Source organism: Pristiophorus japonicus, chromosome 21 (assembly GCF_044704955.1).
Source record: "Pristiophorus japonicus isolate sPriJap1 chromosome 21, sPriJap1.hap1, whole genome shotgun sequence".
Lineage (NCBI taxonomy): Eukaryota > Metazoa > Chordata > Chondrichthyes > Pristiophoridae > Pristiophorus > Pristiophorus japonicus.
In genome coordinates, this window is record NC_091997.1 from 38,555,248 (window position 1) to 38,578,467 (window position 23,220).

General features: G+C 51.9%; 1 protein-coding gene across 1 annotated transcript; it reads left to right on the forward strand.

Moving 5' to 3' along the window:
* The first annotated feature begins 21,453 nt into the window (after positions 1-21,453).
* On the forward strand, positions 21,454-22,497 carry LOC139233518 (C-C chemokine receptor type 7-like). The gene has a single exon (XM_070863919.1). It carries the CDS (start codon positions 21,454-21,456, stop codon positions 22,495-22,497), a length of 1,044 nt encoding a protein of 347 aa, XP_070720020.1.
* Positions 22,498-23,220: the final 723 nt, after the last annotated feature.

Sequence of the window (23,220 nt, forward strand, 5' to 3'; positions counted from 1 at the left end):
TAGTACCCTCGTTTCTGATACAACTTCCTCATCCTCAATCTGTATTACAAATTCAACCATATTGTGATCACTCATTCCGAGAGGATCTTTAACGAGGAGATCGTTTATTTTTCCTGTCTCATTAAACAGGACCAGATCCAAGATGGCTTGCTCCCTTGTAGGCTCTGTTACATACTGTTCTAAGAAACAGTCCCGTATGCATTCTATGAATTTCTCCTCCAGGCTACCCCCTGCGATTTGATTTGACCAGTCGATATGTAGGTTAAAATCCCCCATGACTACTGTCGTTCCTTTTTCACATGCCTCCATTATTCCCTTGATTATTGCCCGCCCCCTGTGAAGTTATTATTTGGGATCATTAGTAATCACTCACAACTTTCATGTCAGTGCAGCTTCAGTGGTTCCTTGTCAGTTTCATCCACTGCAACAGTTTCATTCAGTCATTTCAAGGTTCTTTTGTATCAAAAGTCTTCTCGTAACTAAAAAGTAGCTACATTTATTCTTCAAAGATTCAAACTGCCACGCATGGAAACATTAATGGGGGCTGTACTAGCATGCCACCTTGTCCTCCAGGATCTATAGCGGAGGGAGCGGAGGCAGCGAGAAATACAGGACCATGTGTGCAGAGAGATGTGCGCAGAGTCTGACAGGACGGGACAGGTTAGATGCAGGAAGAATGTTCCCGATGTTGGGGAAGTCCAGAATCAGGGGACATAGTCTAAGGATAAGGGGTAAGCCATTTAGAACTGAGATGGGGAGAAACTTCTTCACTCAGAGACTGGTTAACCTGTGGAATTCCCTACTGCAGAGAGTTGTTGATGCCAGTTCATTGGATATATTCAAGAAGGAGTGAGATATGGCCCTTACGGCTAAAGGGATCAAGGGGTATGGAGAGAAAGCAGGAAAGGGGTACTAAGGTGAATGATCAGCCATGATCTTATTGAATGGTGGTGCAGGCTCGAAAGACCGAATGGCCTACTCCTGCACCTATTTTCTATGTTTCTATGTTACTATGAAGGACCTCAGGGCTTTCACCAGGCACCCTTACTCTCCGAGGGTATTCCGAGAACCCCTCCTACCTTCAATGAAGCGAGAAGCAGTGTATTAGATGACACCACCTCATCAAGGAGATGGTCGCAGAACTCTGCCACATCCTCCAAACAGACCTCCAACTTCACACCTGGATGACTTAAAGCCCAAATCCCCTTCGCTCACCACATCCCATCATTTCATCCCTCTCGCAGGCCGTATCACACCACAGGCCGTATCACACCACAGGCCATATGCCTCTCACAGGCCGTATCACACCACAGGCCGTATCACACCACAGGCCGTATCACACTGCAGGCCGTATCACACCACAGGCCGTATGCCTCTCGCAGGCCGTATCACACCTCAGGCCGTATCACACCACAGGCCGTATGCCTCTCGCAGGTCGTATCACACCACAGGCCGTATCACACCGCAGGCCGTATGCCTCTCGCAGGCCGTATCACACCACAGGCCGTATCACACCACAGGCCGTATGCCTCTCGCAGGCCGTATCACACCACAGGCCGTATGCCTCTCGCAGGCCGTATCACACCACAGGCCGTATCACACCACAGGCCGTATGCCTCTCGCAGGTCGTATCACACCACAGGCCGTATCACACCGCAGGCCGTATGCCTCTCGCAGGCCGTATCACACCTCAGGCCGTATCACACCGCAGGCCATATCACACCGCAGGCCATATCACACCACAGGCCGTATCACACCGCAGGCCGTATCACACCACAGGCCGTATCACACCGCAGGCCGTATGCCTCTCACAGGCCGTATCACACAGCAGGCCGTATCACACCGCAAAACTGAAATGACAGACACCAGAAAAGAATGGTAAGTGAATTAATAAATTTGTCGAAAATCAGTGAGCACATATTTACACCAGAAATGTTAACTATTCACCTTTGTGCAATCCCTTAGTGCCTCTCAGTACTGTGCCTTTGCCTTCTCTAGTGCTCCTACGAAGTGTTGGCCCAGAGGCAGCAGCAGGCCTGGTGAAAGGCTGTTGAGTGTCCATGTGGGAGACCTCAGATGGCCTTGCAATTTTGCGGGAGCCGGTAACTTTCTAAATTTCCCCTCACTTGAACCCTCCCCCCTACTATTTAGTAGGGTGTAAATCATGGTGTGGATATCGGGGGGTGTATATCGGAGATGTAAATATATCGGGGGGTATATATTGGGGAGTGTATATCGGGGGTATATATCCGGGGGTGTATATTGGGGGGGTGTATATCGGGGGTGTATATCGAGGGGGTGTATATCGGGGTGTATATCGGGGGGTGTATATCGGGGAGTTTATATCGGGGGGTGTATATCGGGGGGGGGTGTATATCAGTGGGTGTATATGGGGGGCTATATATCGGGGCTAGTTGGGAGCAGTAGCGTGAGCCCACGGACCTCTTTCGGATCAAGATTTCAACAAACAGGTGGGGGGGAAATCAAAGTGTGACGGAAATCAAAGTGTGACGTCACAAGAAAACAGATAAGTGATTGGTTGCTGAGCATTTCTCTTTTTTTTCTTTCTCTAAATTAGGGCATTGGTTTAAACTAAGAGCCGGGAAATTAAAACTTTCAATCGGGGTAAGTAAAACAATAAGATAATTAATAATAAGTGTATTAGCACAGAGCAGCTAGATCTGAGTGAAGACTTCACCAGAGTGCGCGGGGATTTGGCGACTGTGGGGATTCGGTGAGTGCGGGGATTCGGTGAGTGTGGGGGGATTCGGTGCGGGGATTCGGTGAGTGTGGGGATTCGGTGCGGGGATTCGGTGAGTGTGGGGATTCGGTGAGTGCGGGGATTCGGTAGGTGGGGTGATTTGGTGAGTGCGGGGATTCGGTGAGTGTGGGGATTCGGTGCGGGGATTCGGTGAGTGTGGGGATTCGGTGAGTGCAGGGATTCGGTAGGTGGGGTGATTTGGTGAGTGTGGGGATTCGGTGAGTGTGGGGATTCGGTGAGTGTGGGGGGATTCGGTGCGGGGATTCGGTGAGTGTGGGGATTCGGTGCGGGGATTCGGTGAGTGTGGGGATTCGGTGAGTGCGGGGATTCGGTAGGTGGGGTGATTTGGTGAGTGTGGGGATTCGGTGAGTGTGGGGATTCGGTGAGTGTGGGGATTCGGTGAGGTGCGGGGATTCGGTGAGTGCGGGGATTGCGGGGATTCGGTGAGTGCGGGGATTCGGTAGGTGGGGGGATTCGGTGAGTGTGGGGATTCGGTGAGTGTGGGGATTCTGGGGGGATTCGGTGAGTGTGGGGATTCGGTAGGTGGGGGGATTCGGTGAGTGTGGGGATTCGGTGAGTGCGGGGATTCAGTAGGTGGGGGGATTCGGTGAGTGTGGGGATTCGGTGAGTGCGGGGATTCGGTAGGTGGGGGGATTCGGTGAGTGTGGGGATTCGGTGAGTGTGGGGATTCGGTGAATGAGGGAATTCGGTGAGTGTGGGGATTCGGTGAGTGTGGGGATTCGGTGAGTGCGGGGATTCGGTGAGTGCGGGGATTCGGTGAGGTGCGGGGATTCGGTGAGGTGCGGGGATTCGGTGAGTGTGGGGTGATTCGGTGAGTGCGGGGATTCGGTGAGTGCGGTGATTCGGTGAGTGCGGGGATTCGGTGAGTGCGGGGATTCGGTAGGTGGGGGGATTCGGTGAGTGTGGGGATTCGGTGAATGAGGGAATTCGGTGAGTGTGGGGGGATTCGGTGAGTGCGGGGATTCGGTGAGTGCGGGGATTCGGTAGGTGGGGTGATTCGGTGAGTGTGGGGATTCGGTGAGTGCGGGGATTCGGTAGGTGGGGGAATTCGGTGAGTGTGGGGATTCGGTGAGGTGCGGGGATTCGGTGAGTGCGGGGATTCGGTAGGTGGGGGGATGCGGGGATTCGGTGAGTGCGGGGATTCGGTGAATGAGCGGATTCGGTGAGTGTGGGGTGATTCGGTGAGTGCGGGGATTCGGTGAGTGCGGGGATTCGGTAGGTGGGGTGATTCGGTGAGTGCGGGGATTCGGTGAGTGCGGGGATTCGGTAGGTGGGGGGATTCGGTGAGTGTGGGGATTCGGTGAATGAGGGAATTCGGTGAGTGTGGGGGGATTCGGTGAGTGCGGGGATTCGGTGAGTGCGGGGATTCGGTAGGTGGGGTGATTCGGTGAGTGTGCGGATTCGGTGAGTGCGGGGATTCGGTGAGTGCGGGGATTCGGTAGGTGGGGGAATTCGGTGAGTGTGGGGATTCGGTGAGGTGCGGGAATTCGGTGAGTGCGGGGATTCGGTAGGTGGGGGGATGCGGGGATTCGGTGAGTGCGGGGATTCGGTGAATGAGCGGATTCGGTGAGTGTGGGGTGATTCGGTGAGTGCGGCGATTCGGTGAGTGCGGGGATTCGGTAGGTGGGGTGATTCGGTGAGTGCGGGGATTCGGTGAGTGCGGGGATTCGGTAGGTGGGGGGATTCGGTGAGTGCGGGGATTCGGTGAATGAGGGAATTCGGTGAGTGTGGGGGGATTCGGTGAGTGCGGGGATTCGGTGAGTGCGGGGATTCGGTGAGGTGGGGGGGATTCGGTGAGTGCGGGGATTCGGTGAGGTGGGGGGGATTCAGTGAGTGCGGGGACTCGGTGAGTGCGGGGATTCGGTGAGTGTGGGGATTCGGTGAGTGTGGGGATTCGGTGAGTGTGGGGATTCGGTGAGTGCGGGGATTCGGTGAGTGCGGGGATTCGGTGAGTGTGGGGATTCGGTGAGTGTGGAAATTCGGTGAGGTGGGGGCAAGAGGTGCTGCTTGATATATAATAAATAAAGTTAACTGGATGGGGGGACGTGGGGGGGGGGGGGGAAATCGGAGGAAAGGGATTTGGGGAAGGCCGGGTTAACCAGGTGTCCAATCTGATCCCGCCTGGGGGGGAATTAAAATGCCCCACACAATATGAATTTGGAGTTAAAATCCTAGTGGGAGGACTGCACCAAGTAACGTCTCGGATTTGGGCCCATTCCCGACTCTCCGCTCCTCCCTAAATATCCAGCACCCCTTCACTTTCTCAATTACATCCTTTGCAGAATTTCCGGGAGATGGAGTATAACTTTGGCAGAAAAAAATCAAAGAGCAAGTTATTATTTAAATGGAGAAAGATTGCAAAGTGCCGCAGTACAGCGGGACCTGGGGGTACTGGTGCATGAAACACAAAAGGATACTATGTAGGTACAGCAAGTGATCAGGAAGGCCAATGGTATCTTGGCTTTTATTGTAAAGGGATGGAGTAGAAAAGCAGGGAAGTCTTGCTACAGTTATACAGGGTATTGGTGAGGCTACACCTGGAATACTGCGTGCAGTTTTGGTTTCCATATTTACGAAAGGATATACTTGCTTTGGAGGCAGTTCAGAGAAGGTTCACTAGGTTGATTCCGGAGATGAGGGTGTTGGCTTATGAGGAAAGGTTGAGTAGGTTGGGCCTCTACTCATTGGAATTCAGAAGAATAAGAGGTGATCTTATCGAAATGTATAAGATTATGAGGGGGCTTGACAAGGTGGATACAGAGAGGATGTTTCCACTGATAGGGGAGACTAGAACTAGGGGGCATAATCTTAGAATAAGGGGCCGCCCATTTAAAACTGAGATGAGGAGGAATTTCTTCTCTCAGTGGGTTGTAAATCTGTGGAATTCACTGCCTCAGAGAGCTGTGGAAACTGGGTCATTGAATAAATGTAAGACAGAGATAGACAGCTTCTTAACTGATAAGGGAATAAGGGGTTATGGGGAGCGGGCAGGGAAGTGGAGCTGAGTCCATGATTGGATCGGCCATGATCATATTAAATGGCGGAGCAGGCTCGAGGGGCCGTATGGCTTACTCCTGCTCCTATTTCTTATGTTCTAAGCCACTCTGCTACAAACCACAACGGTACATGCTTTAGTGCCTTTCCTGGAACATGTGGCTCCAGTTAGAGGCTGTGGAGGGGAGCCGGAAAGTGACGGTTTGCCCACAATGTTTTTTTACAGCAGGGAGGTCTTACTGCAGTTGTACAGGGCCTTGGTGAGGCCTCACTTGGAATATTGTGTGCAGTTTTGGTCTCCTAATCTGAGGAAGGACGTTCTTGCTATTGAGGGAGTGCAGTGAAGGTTCACCAGACTGATTCCCGGGATGGCAGGACTGACATATGAGGAGAGACTGGATTGACTGGGCCTGTACTCACTGGAGTTTAGAAGGATGAGAGGGGATCTCATGGAAACATATAAAATTCTGACGGGTCTGGACAGGTTACATGCAGGAAGAATGTTCCCAATGTTGAGGAAGTCCAGAACCAGGGGTCACAGTCTAAGGATGAGGGGTAAGCCATTTAGGACTGAGATGAGGAGAAACTTCTTCACCCAGAGAGTTGTTAACCTGTGGAATTCTCTACTGCAGAGAGTTGTTGATACCAGTTCGTTAGATATAATCAAGAGGGAGTTGGATATGGCCCTTACAGCTAAAGGGATCAAGGGGTATGGAGAGAAAGAGGTACTGAGGTGAATGATCAGCCATGATCTTATTGAATGGTGGTGCAGGCTCGAAGGACCGAATGGCCTACTCCTGCACCTATTTTCTATGGGCCCAAGTTTCCACACGATAAAAAACGGGCGCCCCTCCGAGCTGGGCGCCCGTTTTTCACGCCTAAAACGGCGCCTAAAAAAAAATCGCGATTCTGGAGCATTCTGCAGCTCCTTGTCTGCCTGGCGCAGCGCCCAGGGGAGCGGAGCCTACACTCGCGCCGATTTTGTAAGTGGGAGGAGGCGGGTACTATTTAAATTAGTTTTTTTCTTGCCGGCAACGCTGCGCGTGCGCGTTGGAGCGTTCGCGCATGCTCAGTGTGAAAAAAACATTGGCACTCGGCCATTTTTGTCGTTCTTTGTAGCTGTTTAATTTTTGAACATTTTTTTAATAAAAGCACATTGCCATCAGCACATCAGCACTTCAGCACTTGCAGCCTTCTCACTGTCTCCTTCCCCCCCCCCCCACCCGCGGGAAAGAACGGGCGCCTCCCCCGCGGGAAGAACGGGCTCCTCCCCCCCCCCCTGCGGGAAAGAACGGGCACCTCCTCTCCCCTCCCCCCCCCCCCCCTGCGGGAAAGAACGGGCGCCTCCTCTCCCCTTCCCCCCCCCCGCGGGAAAGAACGGGCGCCTCAGGCTAACTACAGCATTCTCTGTGCCTGAAGCACTTTCACACAGGTAGGAAGTTGGTTTATTTAATCTTTTCTTTGCTTATAAATGTTTATTCAGGTTGGATTTATTTGTATAATATTTGTATAAGTATAAATAAGGATTTATTGTCGAATTTAATGACTTCCCTTCCCCCCCTCTCCCCCCACCTCGTTCTGGACACCTAATTTGTAACCTGCGCCTGATTTTTTAATGTGTAGAACAGGTTTTTTCAGTTCTACAAAAATCTTCACTTGCTCCATTCTACTTTAGTTTGGAGTACGTTTTCACTGTGGAAACTTTGAAATCAGGCGTCAGTGGCCGGACACGCCCCCTTTTGAAGAAAAAATTCTGTTCCAAAGTAGAACTGTTCCACCTGACTAGAACTGCAGAAAAAAAATGTGGAGAATTGCGATTTCTAAGATAGTCTGTTCTCCACCAGTTGCTCCTAAAAATCAGGCGCAAATCATGTGGAAACTTGGGCCCTATGTTTCTAAAACAGGGAGATAGTTGTAGGTTCAGCCGTTGAGAAATGATTATTAAATAAACAATTTGCGGATAAGATTGCTGTGAAATGCTGGTACACAATATTCTCTTCTAACTGCTGCTTCAAGATTACCAAGAAATTTTCCGACATTTCTGATTGAATGATATTTCTGGGGTTTACCTGGTGCATTTAAGATAAGAGAGCTGCCAGATTGAAACAAGATATTGTCTTGTAGAAACTATGACCATAGATTCTATCTTTGAGTTCAAAGTTTCTGATTCTGATAAACAAGCTAGATGCATTATGAGCAGAAAGTTCTCAAACTCCAGAATGTGTAGTTGTGCTCAATAATCAGCTTTCACTCTTGAGGGCCGAGCTAGTTCAGGCCCAGGACTAGAGCTGGTGTAAAGGACGAACTTTCTTGTATGAGCTGTTGCTGTTCAGCTTCCACAGCCACTCACACTCACCATTCACTGCTGTTGTCTCTGGACTCGACCTGATCCAAGGCTATGAATTTCCCAGCCTGAGCAGCTCATCCTATCCCCAGGAATCACTCGGACTTCCTGTCCAGTCCAGTGCTGATCCATTCAACCCATCAGTGCAACCTTTGTGATAACCTTTATCTTTTCTACATGATGAAACTGTCATGTATTCAACCAGCATTGTAACCCATGTATAATCTGACCTAAGTTGTACACCGTGAGAACAATGACCACTAGGTGGGAGACACTCCTAACCTGGATCTTCAGGTATGAAGCTCCAGCCACCTTCATCACTTGAGTGCTAAGGAATAAAGGACAGGTCACAGACTGACCTTCTCTCAAGTATGGGCCTCGTGTGCATTTATACTGTATAGTAAGGACATATCAGAAACATTAAACTGAGGCCCTGTCTGATCTCTCAGGACGTAAAATATCCCACAGTACTATTTCGAAGAAGAGCAGGGGAGTTATCCCCGGTGTCCTCGGCAACTTTTATCCCTCAACCAACATCACTAAAGCAGATTATCTGGTCATTATCTTATCATTGTTTGTGGGAGCTTGCTGTGTACATTTGGCTGCTGCATTTCCTACATTCCAACAGTGACTTCACTTTACAAAGTACTTCATTGGCTGTAAAGCGCTTTGGGACGTCCTGAGGAGGCGAAAGGCTCTATATAAATGCAAGTTATTTCTTCTTTCTTTCCTGTTTCTTCTCGTGTAAGAGCATAACACAAGAACATAAGAAATAGGAGCAGGAGTCGGCCATTTGGGCCCTCGAGCCTGCTCCGCCATTCAATAAGATCATGGCTGATCTGATCATGGACTCAGCTCCACTTCCCTGCCCGCTCCCCATAACCCTTTACTCCCTTATCGCTCAAAAATCTGTCTATCTCCAGCTTCAATATATTCAATGACCCAGCCTCCACAGCTCTCTGGGGCAGAGAATCCCACAGATTTACAACCTTCTGAGAGAAGAAATTCCTCCTCATCTCAGTTTTAAATGGGCGGCCCCTTATTCTGAAACTATGCCCCTAGTTCTAGATTCCCCACGAGGGGAAATATCCTCTCTGCATCTACCTTGTTGAGCCCCCTCATTATCTTATACATTTCAATAAGATCTCCTCTCATTCTTCTGAACTCCAATGAAAGTAGGCCCATCCTACTCAACCTTTCTTCATAAGTCAACCCCTTCAGCTCAGGAATCAACCTCGTGAACCTTCTCTGAACCGCCTCCAATGCAAGTATATCCTTCCTTAAATAAGGAGACCTAAACTGCACGCAGTACTCCAGGTGTGGTCTCACCAATACCCTGTACAGTTGTAGCAGGACTTCTCTGCTTTTATATTCCATCCCCCTTGCAATAAAGGCCAACATTCCATTTGCCTTCCTGATTACCTGCTGTACCCGCATACTAAAATTTTGAGTTTCATGCACAAGGACCCCCAGGTCCCTCTGTACTGCAGCATTTTGTAATTTCTCTACAGTTAAATAATTTGTTTTTTATTTTTTCTGCCAAAGTGGATAACCTCACACTTTCCCACATTATTCTCCATCTGCCAAATTTTTGCCCACTCACTTAGCCTGTCTATATCCCTTTGCAGATTTTTTGTGTCCTCCTCACAATTTGCTACCCACCAATCTTTGTATCATCAGCAAACTTGGCTACATTACACTCGGTCCCTTCATCCAAGTCATTAATATAGATTGTAAATAGTTGAGGCCCCAGTATCGATCCCTGCGGCACCCCACTAGTTACCGTTTGCCAACCGGAAATTACCCATTTATCCCGACTCTCTGTTTTTTGTTAGTTAGCCAATCCTCTATCCATGCTAATATATTACACCCAATCCCATAAACTTTTATCATCTGCAGTAACCTTTTATGTGGCGCCTTATTGAATGCCTTCTGGAAATCTAAATACACCACATCCACTGGTTCCCCCTTATCCACCCTGCTCGTTACATCCACAAAGAACTCCAGCAAATTTGTCAAACATGATTTCCCTTTCATAAAACCATGCTGACTCTGCTTGACTGTATTATGCTTTTCCAAATGTCCCGCTACTGATTCCTTAATAATGAACTCCAGCATTTTCCCAACGACAGATGTTAGGCTAACTGGTCTGTAGTTTCCTGATTTCTGTCTCCCTCCATTTTTAAATAGGGGCGTTACATTTGTGGTTTTTCAATCTGCTGGGACTGCCCCAGAATCCAGGGAATTTTGGTAGATTACAACCAATGCATCCACTATCTCTGCAGCTGCTTTTTTTAAGACCCTGGGATGTAAGCCATCAGGTCCTGGGGACTTGCCCGCCTATAGTCCCATTATTTTACTGAGTACTTTTTCTTTAGTGATAGTGATTGTTTTAAGTTCCTCCCTGCCTATAGCCCCTTGATTACCCACTATTGGGATGTTTTTTGTGTCTTCTACCGTGAAGACCGATACAAAATATTTGTTCAAAGTCTCTGCCATTTCCCTGTTCCCCATTATGGTCGGTTTTCTGCCTGTTTTCAGGGGGGGCTGGTGGATAAGAGATGGGGGAGGCTGCATTGTGAGCTTTGCAGGTTACAGATCTGTCCGTGATGTCAGTTGGCTAATTGTGGCCACCCTTTGAGCTACAGGCCAGGCAGTCAGGAGCAGTGGAGACAAGGTCACATGTTCAGTGAGGCAGCGTGAGGGGATGAGGAGAGGAGGAGAGGTGAGCGGGTGTATTTGAATAGTAACATCTGCAGCCCATTACAAGAGGTAGGGAAAGGGATGAGAGGGCCCGACCTTGGTAAAAGCTAAGTTCCGCCCAAGTGCCACCCAAAGGACCGCTGAGATACCTGACGGTACTTTGGGCGGGAGTTTCGTTAAAAGGTCCTGGAAAGACCGCCCGGCAGCAAAAAACGACTTACGCCTTGAATCTGGGCGGCAGCGGGCGGGAGCTCCCAATCTCGCCGGCAAATGCGATCCACACCAAAGTGCCGCCGCGGATTGAGTTGGGCCCAGGGAGGGGGGGGGGAACACGTAAAAATAAAAATTTACACAAAAAAAAACTTCACTTGAATTGCTGTTAAAAATAAATAAATAAAAGTTTACTAACCTTTTGTTGCAGGTCTTCATACTTCACAGGTGGGACAGTCGTTGAGGGAAGAGGTGGGTGGGACTGGTTTGCCACATGCTCTTTCTGCCGTCAGCGCTTGATTTCTGCATGCTCGCGACGATGAGACTCGAGGTGCTCAGTACCCTCCAGGATGCACTTCCTCCAATTAGGGTGGTCTTTGGCCAGGGACACCCTGGTGTCGGTGGGGATGTTGCATTTTTTCAGGGAGGCTTTCAGGGTATACCTGTAATATTTCCTCTGCCCACCTTTGGCTCGTTTGCTGTGAAGGAGTTCCGAGTAGAGCGCTTGCTTTGGAAGTCTCGTGTCGGGCATGCGGACAATGTGGCCCGCCCAGCAGAGCTGATCAAGTGTGGTCAGCGCTTCAATGCTGGAGATGTTGGCCCAGGGGATTTGTAGGATCTTGTGGAGACATCGTTGGTGGTATTTCTCCAGCTACTTGAGGTGTCTACTGTACATGGTCCATGTCTCTGAGCCATACAGGAGGGCGGATATAACAGCAGCCCTGTAGACCATGAGCTTGGTAGCAGATTTGAGGGCCTGGTCTTCAAAGACTCTTTTCCTGAGGCAGCCGAAGACTGCACTGGCACACTGGGGGTGGTGTTGAACCTCGTCGTCAATGTCTACTCTTGTTGATAAGAGGCTTCTGAGGTGTGGAAAGTGGTCCACGTTGTCCAGGGCCGCGCCGTGGATCTTGATGATTGGGGGACAGTGCTGTGTGGCAGGGTCAGGTTGGTAGAGGACCTTTGTCTTCGGGATGTTTAGCGTAAAGCCCATGCTTTCGTACGCCTCAGTAAATACGTTGACTATGACTTGGAGTTCAGCCTCTGTATGTGCACAATGCCAGAGCTTAGGACCCTAGCAGCTGAAGGCACAGCCACCAATGCTGGAGCAATTAAAATCGTGGATGCTCAAGTGTGTGTGTGTGTGGGGAGTGTGTGTGTGTGTGGGGAGTATGTGTGTGTGTGGGGAGTATGTGTGTGGGGAGTGTGTGTGTGTGGGGGGAGTATGTGTGGGGGTGGGGGAGTGTGTGAGTAGGGGGAGTGTGTATGTGGGGGGAGTGTGTTTGGGGAGTGTGTGTGTGTGTGTGTGTGTGTGTGTGGGGAGTGTTGGGGGGGAGTGTAGGTGTGGGGAATGTGTGTGTGGGGTGTGTGTGTGTGTGTGTGGGGGTGGGGTGGGTAGTGTGTGTGAGTGTGTTTGGGGAGTGTGTTTGGGGGAAGTGTGTTTGGGGGGAGTGTGTGTGGGGGGAGTGTGTGTGGGGGGAGTGTGTGTGGGGGGAGTGTGTTTGGGGCGAGTGTGTTTGGGGCGGTGTTTGGGGCGAGTGTGTTTGGGGGGGGGAGTGTGTTTGGGGGGAGAGTGTTTGGGGGGAGAGTGTGTGGGGGGACTGTGTGTGGGGGAGTGTGTGTGTGGGGAGTGTGTGCGTGGGGGAGTGAGGGGCGGGGAGTGTGTGTGTGGGGAGTGTGTGCGTGGGGGAGTGAGGGGCGGGGAGTGTGTGTGTGGGGGAGTGAGGGGCGGGGAGTGTGGGGGGGGAGTGTGGGTGTGGGGAATGTGTGTGTGAGGAGTGTGTGTGGGGGTGTGTGTGTGTGAGGAGTGTGTGTGGGGGAGTGCGTGTGTGTGGGGGGAGTGTGTGTGTGGGGGGGGAGTGTGTATGTGTGGGGGTAGTGTGTGTGTGTGTGGGGAGTGTGTATGTGTGGGGGTAGTGTGTGTGTGTGGGGACTGTGTGTGTGTGGGGAGTGTGTGTGTGAGGAGTGTGTGTGTGTGTGTGTGTGTGTGTGTGGCGAGTGTGTGTGTGTGTGGGGAGTATGTGTGGGGGTGGGGGAGTGTGTGAGTAGGGGGAGTGTGTATGTGGGGGAGTGTGTTTGGGGAGTGTGTGTGTGTGTGTGTGGGGAGTGTTGGGGGGGAGTGTAGGTGTGGGGAATGTGTGTGTGGGGTGTGTGTGTGTGTGTGTGGGGGTGGGGTGGGTAGTGTGTGTGTGTGTTTGGGGGAAGTGTGTGTGGGGGAAGTGTGTGTGGGGGGAGTGTGTGTGGGGGGAGTGTGTGTGGGGCGAGTGTGTTTGGGGCGAGTGTGTTTGGGGCGAGTGTGTTTGGGGGGGGAGTGTGCTTGGGGAGAGTGTGTTTGGGGGGAGAGTGTGTGGGGGGAGTGTGTGTGGGGGGACTGTGTGTGGGGGAGTGTGTGTGTGGGGAGTGTGTGTGTGGGGGAGTGAGGGGCGGGGAGTGTGTGTGTGGGGGAGTGAGGGGCGGGGAGTGTGGGGGGGGAGTGTGGGTGTGGGGAATGTGTGTGTGAGGAGTGTGTGTGGGGGTGTGTGTGTGTGGGGGAGTGTGTGTGGGGGGGTGTGTGTGTGTGGGGTAGTGTGTGTGTGGGGGAGTGTGTATGTGTGGGGGGAGTGTGTGTGTGTGGGGGGAGTGTGTATGTGTGGGGGTAGTGTGTGTGTGTGGGGAGTGTGTATGTGTGGGGGGACTGTGTGTGTGTGGGGGCTGTGTGTGTGTGGGGAGTGTGTGTGTGAGGAGTGTGTGTGTGAGGCGTGTGTGTGTGTGGGGGGAGTGTGTGTGTGTGGGGACTGTGTGTGTGTGGGGAGTGTGTGTGTGAGGAGTGTGTGTGTGGGGTGTGTGTGTGTATGTGGGAGAAGTGTGTGTGTGTGGGGGGAGTGTGTGTGTGTGGAGGTGGGGAGTGTGTGTGTATGTGGGAGGAGTGTGAGTGTGGGGAGTGTGTGTGTGGGGAGTGTGTGTGTATGTGGGAGGAGTGTGTGTGTGGGGAGTGTGTATGTGAGGGAGTGTGTGTGTGGGGAGTGTGTGTGTGTGAGGAGTATGTGTGTGTGGGGGGAGTGTGTGTGGGGGGAGTGTGTATGTGGGGAGTTTGTATAGGGAGAGTTTGTGGGGGGAGTGTGTGTGTGTGGGCGGAGTGTGTGTGTGTGGGGGGAGTGTGTATGTGTGGGGGGAGTGTGTGTGTGTGGGTACTGTGTGTGTTTGGGGACTGTGTGTATGTGGGGAGTGTGTGTATGTGGGGAGTGTGTGTGTGAGGAGTGTGTGTGTGTGGGGGGAGTGTGTGTGTGTGGGGGGGAGTGTGTGTGTGTGTGGGGGGAGTGTGTATGTGTGGGGGAGTGTGTGTGTGTGTGGGGGAGTGTGTGTGGGGTGGAGTGTGTGGGTGTGTGTGTGTGGGGGTGTGTGTGTGGGGGGGGAGTGTGTGGGGGGGGAGTGTGTGTGTGGGGAAGTGTGTGTGGGGTGGAGTGTGTGGGTGGGTGTGTGTGTGGGGGGGAGTGTGTGTGTGTGTGGGGGAGTGTGTATGTGTGGGGGAGTGTGTGTGTGTGTGGGGGAGTGTGTGTGTGTGTGGGGGGAGTGTGTATCTGTGGGGGAGTGTGTGTGTGTGTGGCGGGGGGGGGAGTGTGTGTCTCTAGGTGGGGGGGAAGTGTGCGTCTGTGTTGGGGGGGGAAGTGTGTGTGTGGGGAGTGTATGTTTGGGGGACTGTGTGTGGGGGGAGTGTAAGGGGGTTGTGTTTGTGGGGAGTGTGTGTGTGGGGGTGGAGTGTGTGTGTGAGGAGTGTGTGTGTGTGCGGGGGAGTGTGTGGGGTGTGTGTGTGCGTGTGGGGAGTGTGCGTGTGTGGGCTTGAGTGTTTGTGTGTGTTGTGAGTATGTGTGTGGGAAGTGTGTGTGGTGAGGAGTGTGTGTGCGGCGGTGCCGTGTGTGTCTGTGTGTGGGGGGGTGTGTGTGTCTGTGGGGGGGGGGGGGGGGAGTATGTGTGTGGGGGAGTGCGGGGAGGGGGGAGTGTGCGTGGGGGGGGCAGTGTGTGTGGGGGGGGAGTGTGTGTGGGGTGTGTGTGTGTGGGGGGGTTGTGTTTGTGTGGGGAATGCATGTGTGGGGGGTGTGTGTGTGGGTAGTGTGCGTGTGGGGGAGTGTGCGTGTGTTGGAGTGTGCGTGTGTGGGGAGCGTGTGTGTGGGGGGAGCGTGTGTGTGGGGAGTGTGTGTGGGGTTGTGTGTGTGGGGGGTATGTTTGGGGGTGCGTGTGTGTGGGGAGCGTGTGTGTGTGGGGAGCTTGTGTGTGTGGAGCGTGTGTGTGTGTGGGGGGGGGAGTGTGTTTGTGGGGAGTGTGTATGTGTCGGGGGGTGGGAAGTGTGTGTGGGGGGAATTGTGTGTGTGTGTGGGGAGAGTGTTTGTGGGCGGGATTGTGCGCGTGGGGAGTGTGTGTGAGGGTGGATGGGTGTGGGGAGTGTGTGTGTGGGGGATGTGTGTGTGTGGGGAGCGTGTGTGTGTGGGGAGCGTGTGTGTGTGGGGGAAGTGTGTGTGGGGAGTGTGTGTGTGGGGAGTGTGTGTGTGGGGGAGGGGGGGGGAGTGTGTGTGTGGGGAGTGTGTGTGTGTGGGGAGTGTGTATGTGTGGGGGGGGGCAGTGTGTGTGTGTGTGTGGGGAGTGTGTGTGGGGGGAGCGTGTGTGGGGGGAGTGTGTGTGCGGGGGGTGTTGTATGTGGGGAGTGTGTGTGGGGAGTGTGTGAGTGTGGAAAGTGTGTGATGGGAGTGTGTGTGTGTGTGTGCGGGGGGTGGGGGGGGCTGTGGGGAGTGTGTGTGTGCCGGGGAATGTGTGTGTGTCGGGAGTGTGTGTGTGTGTGGAACGTTGTATTTAACTGTGAGTTCAGTGGAATGATTTGGGCAGAAGGCTGCAAGGAGAGATGTGTGGGTGGGTGTGGGTGGGTCAGTGTGTCAGAGCTGAGCCCAGCTGATTGGTGCAGGAGAGATTGGGTGGAGTGAGGTTCCTCTGAGCATGGGTTGGTGGACGGGGCGATTAAAATACTTTTGGTTATTCGCAGTCAACAGTCGGGTGAGAAAGGTCCAAGTGCCAGTGATTGAGGATGAACAATTTAACACTGAGAACAGAGTTTGCAGCACTGCGCGAAATGGTGAGTGAAAGATGGGAGTGTCAGAGAGTGATCAATAGTGGTGACTGCAGAGCGTATTGGGATAAGGGGGCATGTTGGGGTGAAGGGGTGCTGGGGTGTTTTGGGGTGAGGGTGTTATTGGGGTAATGAGTCTGTGTTTTGAGTGAAGGGGGTGTTTTGGAGTGAGGTTTTTTGGGGGTGGGGGGATGTTGGGGGTGTTTGGGGTGAGGGGGGTGTTGGGGGTGAGGGGGGTATAATTGAGGGGTCTGTGTTTTGGGTTGAGGGGGGAGTTGGGGGTGTAGTTGAGGGGTGTGTTGGAGTGAGGGGGGTATAATTGAGGGGTCTGTGTTTTGGTCTGAGCGGGATGTTGGGGTGAGGGGGATGTTGGGGGTGAAGGGGGTATAATTGAGGGGGGGGGTGTTTTGTGCTGAGGGGGTGTGTTGGGGGTGAGGGCATGTTGGGGTGAGGGGGGTGTTGGGGCTGAGGGGTTGTGCTGGGATGAGGGAAGTGAGTTGGGGGTGAGGGGGTGTGTTGGGGGTGAGGGGACTGAAGGGGTGTATTAGGGGTGAGGGGGTGTGTTGGGTGGTTTGGGGGTGATGGGGCTGGGGGGTGTTGGGGTTGTTGGGGGTGAGGTGTGTGTGTTGGGGTGAGGGGTGTGTGTTAGGGGTGTTGGAGTGAGGGGAGTGTTGGGGTGAGGGGGTGTTGGGGTGAGGGGAGTGACGGTGTGTGTTGGGGGGAGGGGGATGTTAGGGGTGAGGGTGTGTGTGGGGATGTTGGGGGTTAAGGGGATAGGGGGTGTTGGGGTGAGAGGGGTTTTGTGGTTGAGGGGGGTGTTGGGGTTGAGGGGGATGTTGGGGTGAGGGGGGTTTTGGGGTTGAGGGGGTGTTGGGTGAGGGGGGTTGTTGGGGGAGAGGGGGTTTTGGGGTGAGGGGGGTTTTGGGGTTGAGGGGGTGTTGGGTGAGGGGGGGTTGTTGGGGGAGAGGGGGTATTGGGGGTGAGGGAGGTGTTGGGGGATGAGGGGGGTGTTGGGGCTGAGACGGTGTTGGGGTGAGGGGGGGGTCGGGGTGAGGGGGATGTTGGGGTTGAGAGGGTATTGGGGGTTAGGGGGATGGAGGGGTGTTGGGGATGAGGGGGGTGTTGGGGTGAGGGGGGTTTTGAGGTTGAGGGGGTGTTGGGGGTTAGGGGGATGGAGGGGTGTTGGGGATGAGGGGCGTGTTGGGGTGAGGGGGATTTTGGGGTTGAGGGGGTGTTGGGGTTGAGGGGGATGTTCGGGTTGAGGGAGTGTTGGGGGTGAGGGGAATGGAGGGGTGTTGGGGGTGAGGGGTGTGTGTTAGGGATGAGGGGGTGTTGGGGTGTTGAGGGTTAGGGGGATGGAGGGGTGTTGGGGCGAGGAGGTTTTTGGGGGTGAGGGGGGTGTTGGGGTTAAGAGGGGTGATGGTCTGTGTTTTGGGTGAAGGACGCAGTATCTCGATGTGATGTGATGAGATAGTGACTGCGACAGAGATAAACCCACGACAGAGGTATCGAAAATCTTTTCTACTTCCTTCTATTCTTGAAGCAGGGATTTAGCGATGTGAAGCACGATGATTTTCATCCTTTTGCCTGCATTTTCTAATTGTCCCATGAGTTGGTGTCCACAAGCTCGTTGCCGCATTGCATATGTTGATCAGCCAATGTATTGTTCGGGATTAAACAAAGTCAACATGGATTTATGAAAGGAAAATCATGTTTGACAAACCTACTGGAGTTTTTTGAGGATGTAACTGATAGAATTGATAAGGGCGAACCAGTGGATATAGTGTATTTGGAATTTCAGAAGGCCTTTGATAAAGTCCCACATAAGAGGTTAGTGTGCAAAATTAAAGCACATGGGATTGGTTGTAGTGTATTGGCACGGATTGGAAATTGGTTAACTGACAGTAAACAGAGAGTAGGAATAAACGGGTCTTTTTCGGGGTGGCAGGCAGTGACTAGTGGGGTACCACAGGGATCAGTGCTTGGGACCCAGCTATTCACAATATATATATACATTATTTGGATGAGGGAACCAAATGTAATATTTCCAAGTTTGCTGACGACACAAAACTAGGTGGGATTGTGAGTTGTGAGGAGAATGCAAAGACTCTGCAAGGCGATTTAGACAGGTTGAGTGAGTGGGCAAACACATGGCAGATGCAGTATAACGTGGATAAATGTGAAGTTATCCACTTTGGTAGGTAAAACATAAGGACAAAGTATTATTTGAATGGTGATGGCTTGGGAAGTGTTGATGTAAAGAGGGACCTGGGTGTCCTTGTACACCAGTCATTGAAAGCAAACATGCAGGTGCAGCAAGCAGTTAGGAAGGCAAATGTTATGTTGGCCTTCATTGCAAGAGCATTGGAGTACAGGAGGAAGGATGTCTTACTACAGTTATACAGGGTCTTGGTGAGACCACACCTGGAATATTGTGTGCAATTTTGGTCTCCTTACCTAAGAAAGGATATACTTGCCATAGAGGGAGTAGAGCAAAGGTTCACCAGACTGATTCCTGGGATGGCAGGACTGTCGTATGAGAAGAGATTGGGTCGACTAGGCCTGTAATCACTCGAGTTTAGAAGAATGAAAGGGGATCTCATTGAAATATATAGAATTCTGACTGGGTTGGATAGACTGGATGCGGGGAGGATGTTTCCCCTGGCTGGGAAGTCGAGAACAAGGGGTCACAGTCGCAGGATACGGGGTAGGAAATTTAGGACCGAGATGAGGAGAAATGTTTTCACTCAGAGGGTGGTGAACCTGTGGAATTATCTACCACAGAAGGTTGTGGAGGCCAAGTCACTGAATATATTTAAGAGGGAGATAAGATTTCTAGACACAAAAGGCATCAAGGGGTATGGGGAAAAAGCGGGAATATGGTGTTGAGATAGAGGATCAGCCATGATCGTATTGAATGGTGGTGCAGACTCAAAGGGCCGAATGGCCTACTACTGCTCCTATTTTCTATGTATCCCAGCCACACAGACCAGGAGGTCCAAAGGTTCGAGTGGTGGCTGATTCTATGGGTGACAGGACTGAGTATCTGCATCCCTTTGATAATCAGATCCAATGACTCCAACTGGAATTCAGGGTGATCTAATCGAGGTGTTTAAGATGATTAAAGGAGTTGATTGGGTGGATAGAGAAACTGTTCCCTCTGGCGGGGTGGGGGGAGTCCAGAACAAGAGGGCAGGATCTTAAAATTAGAGCCAGGCCCAGGAGTGATGTTCGGAAGCATTTCTTCACACAAAGGGCAGCGGGAATCTGGAACTTTCTCACCCAAAAAGCTGTTGAGGCCGGGGGTCAATTGAAAATTCTAACACTTGGATTTTTGTTGGGTAAGGGTATTAAAGGTTATGGAACCAAAGTGGGGAGATGGAGTTGAGATACAGATCAGCCATGATCTAATTGAATGGCGGACCAGGCTCGATGAGCTGAGTGGCCTCCTCCCGCTCCTATGAGAGATAGTGACTGCGATAAGCCCTGTCCAATCCCAATCTCCAGCTCACTTCCATAGGATTACATTGCACAGGATATACGGCACAGCAACAGGCCATTCGGCCCAACCAGTCCGTGCCGGCGTTTATGCTCCACTCGAGCCTCCTCTGTCATTCCTCATCTAAATCTATTCACATACCCCTCTATTCCCTTCTCTCCCATATGCTTATCTAGCCTCCCCTTAAATGCATCAAAACTATTCGCTTCAATCACTCCCTGTGGCAGTGAGTTCCACATTCTCATCCTCCTCTGGGTAAAGACGTTTCTTCTGAATTCCCTATTTGATTTCTTGGTGACTATTTTATATTGCCGCCCTCTAGTTATGTTCTTCCCCACAAGTGGAAACATTCTCTCCGTATCCACTCTATCAAAATCTTTCATAATTTTAAAGACCTCTATTAGGTCACCCCTCAGCATTCTCTTCTCAAGAGAAAAGAGACCCAGCCTGTTCAACCTTTCCTGATTGGTGTACACACACATTTCTGGTTTCATCCTTGTAAATCTTCTCTGCATCCGCTCCAGTGCCTCTATAACCCTTTTATAATGCGGCGACCAGAACTGCACACTCTTGTGGTCTAACCAAGGTTCGATACAGGTTTAGCATAACTTCACTACTTTTCAATTCTATCCCTCTAGAAATAAACCCTAGTGCTTGGTTTGCTTTTTTTATGGCTTTGCTAACCTGTGTCGCAACGTTTAGTGATTTGTGTATTTGTACTCCGAGATCCCTTTGTTCCACTACCCAACTCCGATTATTTTCTAATAAGTGACCTTCCTATTTTTCTTAGCAAAATGTACTACCTCACACTGGGCCCAATGTTGGCTAACCCGGTTTTTTTGCGCACTGACCCTTTATGCTTTATGTGATTATCTTAGAATTGTATCTCTCATTTCTGCCTCGATTATTTACCCTGTCTTAAGTGCCAGTCATGGCTTAGTGGGTAGAATTCTCACCTCCTGAGTCTGAAGGTTGTGGGTTCAAGTCCAACTCCAGAGACAGGAGCCCCATAATCCAGGTGTACACTCCCAGTGCAGTACTGAGGGAGCCCCGCACTGTCGGAGGGGCAGTACTGAGGGAGTGCCGCACTGTCGGAGGGGCAGTACCGAGGGAGCCCCGCACTGTTGGAGGGGCAGTACTGAGGGAGCGCCGCACTGTCGGAGGGGCAATACTGAGGGAGCACCGCACTGTCGGAGGGGCAGTACTGAGGGAGAGCCGCGCTGTCCGAGGGGCAGTACCGAGGGAGCCCCGCACTGTTGGAGGGGCAGTACTGAGGGAGCGCCGCACTGTCGGAGGGGCAGTACTGAGGGAGCACCGCACTGTCGGAGGGGCAGTACTGAGGGAGAGCCGCGCTGTCGGAGGGGCAGTACTGAGGGAGAGCTGCACTGTCGGAGGGGCAGTACTGAGGGAGCGCCGCACTGTCGGAGGGGCAGTACTGAGGGATCTTCGCATGCCTCCGATATTATTAGAGCGAAACTCCGGGTGCGAGCTTCCTGCCCCACATTGACGCAGTGTTCCCGTGCGCCTGCTGCATTGTCCCTGTGGGTCACTGGATCAGGGGTCAGTGTGGGTCACAGGTCACTGGGTCAGTGTGGGTCACTAGGTCAGGGGTCAGTGAGTGTCACTGGGTCAGTGTGGGTCACTGAGTCAGTGTGGGTCAGGGATCAATATGGGTCATTGGTTCAGGGGTCAGTGTGGATCAGCGGTCAGTGAGGGTCACTGGGTGAGTATTGGTCAGGGGTCAGTATTGGTCAGTGTGGGTCAGGGGTCAGTGTGGGTCAAGCAATGGTTGACCATCCCGTTCTGTCTGTTTTTAGATGGCTGCGACGATGGCAACTTCTGCAACAATGGCGGATTACAGCGAGGAGATGAACAGTATCACCATGGATTACTCGGACTACACTTATTTCTGCGATAAGACGGAGGTGCAGAAGATTTTCAGGAAACTCCAGCTATGCATCTACTCAATCGTGTTTATTGTGGGCCTGATGGGAAATAGTCTGGTGCTGGGGACTTACATTTATCACAAGAAATTGAAGGTAATGACTGACGTGTACTTGCTGAATCTGGCCGTGGCTGATATCCTTTTCCTCTTCACCCTCCCCTTCTCTGCTGCCAGCTCACAGGCCGGGTGGGTGTTCGGCAAGTTCATGTGTAGAATTGTGAAGCTTTTATACAAAATGAACCTTTACAGTGGTTTCCTCTTCCTGATGTGCATCAGTGTTGACCGGTACTTTGTGATTGTCCGAGCTGCACTCGCCCACAGGCTGCGTTCCAAGCGCCTGAGGTACAGCCGCCATATCACCCTCATCGTTTGGCTCTTTTCCACGTTGCTGAGCCTTCCAGAGTTCATTTACGCAAAGGTGGAAAACAGCTCTGAATCTATCTGCTGGGTCATCTACCCCGACAGCATGAAGACCTGGATGAGAGTGGCCACCCCGATCCTGCAGATGCTGCTCGGATTCTTCCTGCCTCTGCTGGTTATGATTTTCTGTTATTCGGTTATAATCAAGACCTTGTTGCAGGCACGAAACTTTGAAAAGCACAAAGCGATCAAGGTGATTCTGTTGGTGGTGCTGATTTTTATTGTTTTCCAGGCACCATACACCATCCTCACCATCCTCAGCACAGTGACCAAGCTGAGGGTGGGCGGCGTGCCTTGCCCCGAGAGTAACCGCAGGGACATCGCGATGGAGGTCACCACTTGCCTGGCCTACACTCGCTGTTGTCTCAATCCTATTCTCTATGTGTTTGTGGGAGTGAAATTCAGGAACAACCTGCTGAGCCTGCTGCGGCAGTGCAGCTCCCCAGCCAATAGCTCCAGGCGAGCGTCAGTGGTGAACACAGTGACTACCAGCACCTTCACCGTGTAGGCTTGGCCTGGACCCCATTGGCACCGACTGGCTTCAGGGCATACAAACATAGAAATTAGGTGCAGGAGTAGGCCATTCGGCCCTTCGAGCCTGCACCACCATTCAATAAGATCATGGCTGATCATTCAACCTCAGTACCCCTTTCCTGCTTTCTCTCCATACCCCTTGATCCCTTTGGCCGTAAGGGCCATATCTAACTCCCTTTTGAATATATCCAATGAACTGACCTCAACAACTTTTTGCGGTAGAGAATTCCACAGGTTCACAATTCTTTGAGTGAAGGAGTTTCTCCTCATCTCGGTCCTAAATGGCTTACACCTTAGACTGTGTCCCATGGTTCTGGACTTCCCCAACATCGGAAACATTCTTCCTGCATCTAACCTGTCCAATCCCGTCAGAATTTTATATGTTTCTATGAGATCCCCTCTCATTCTTCTAAACTCCAGTGGATACAAGCCCAGTTGATCCAGTCTCTCCTCATATGTCAGTCCTGCATCCCAGGAATCAATCTGGTGAACCTTCGCTGTACTCCCTCAATAGCAAGAATGTCCTTCCTCAGATTGGGAGACCAAAACTGAACACAATATTCCAGGTGTGGCCTCACCAAGGCTCTGTACAACTGCTTTAAGACCTCACCACTCCTATATTCAAATTATCTAGCTATGAAGGCCAACATGCCATTTGCCTTCACCACCTGCTGTACCTGCATGCCAAACTTCAATG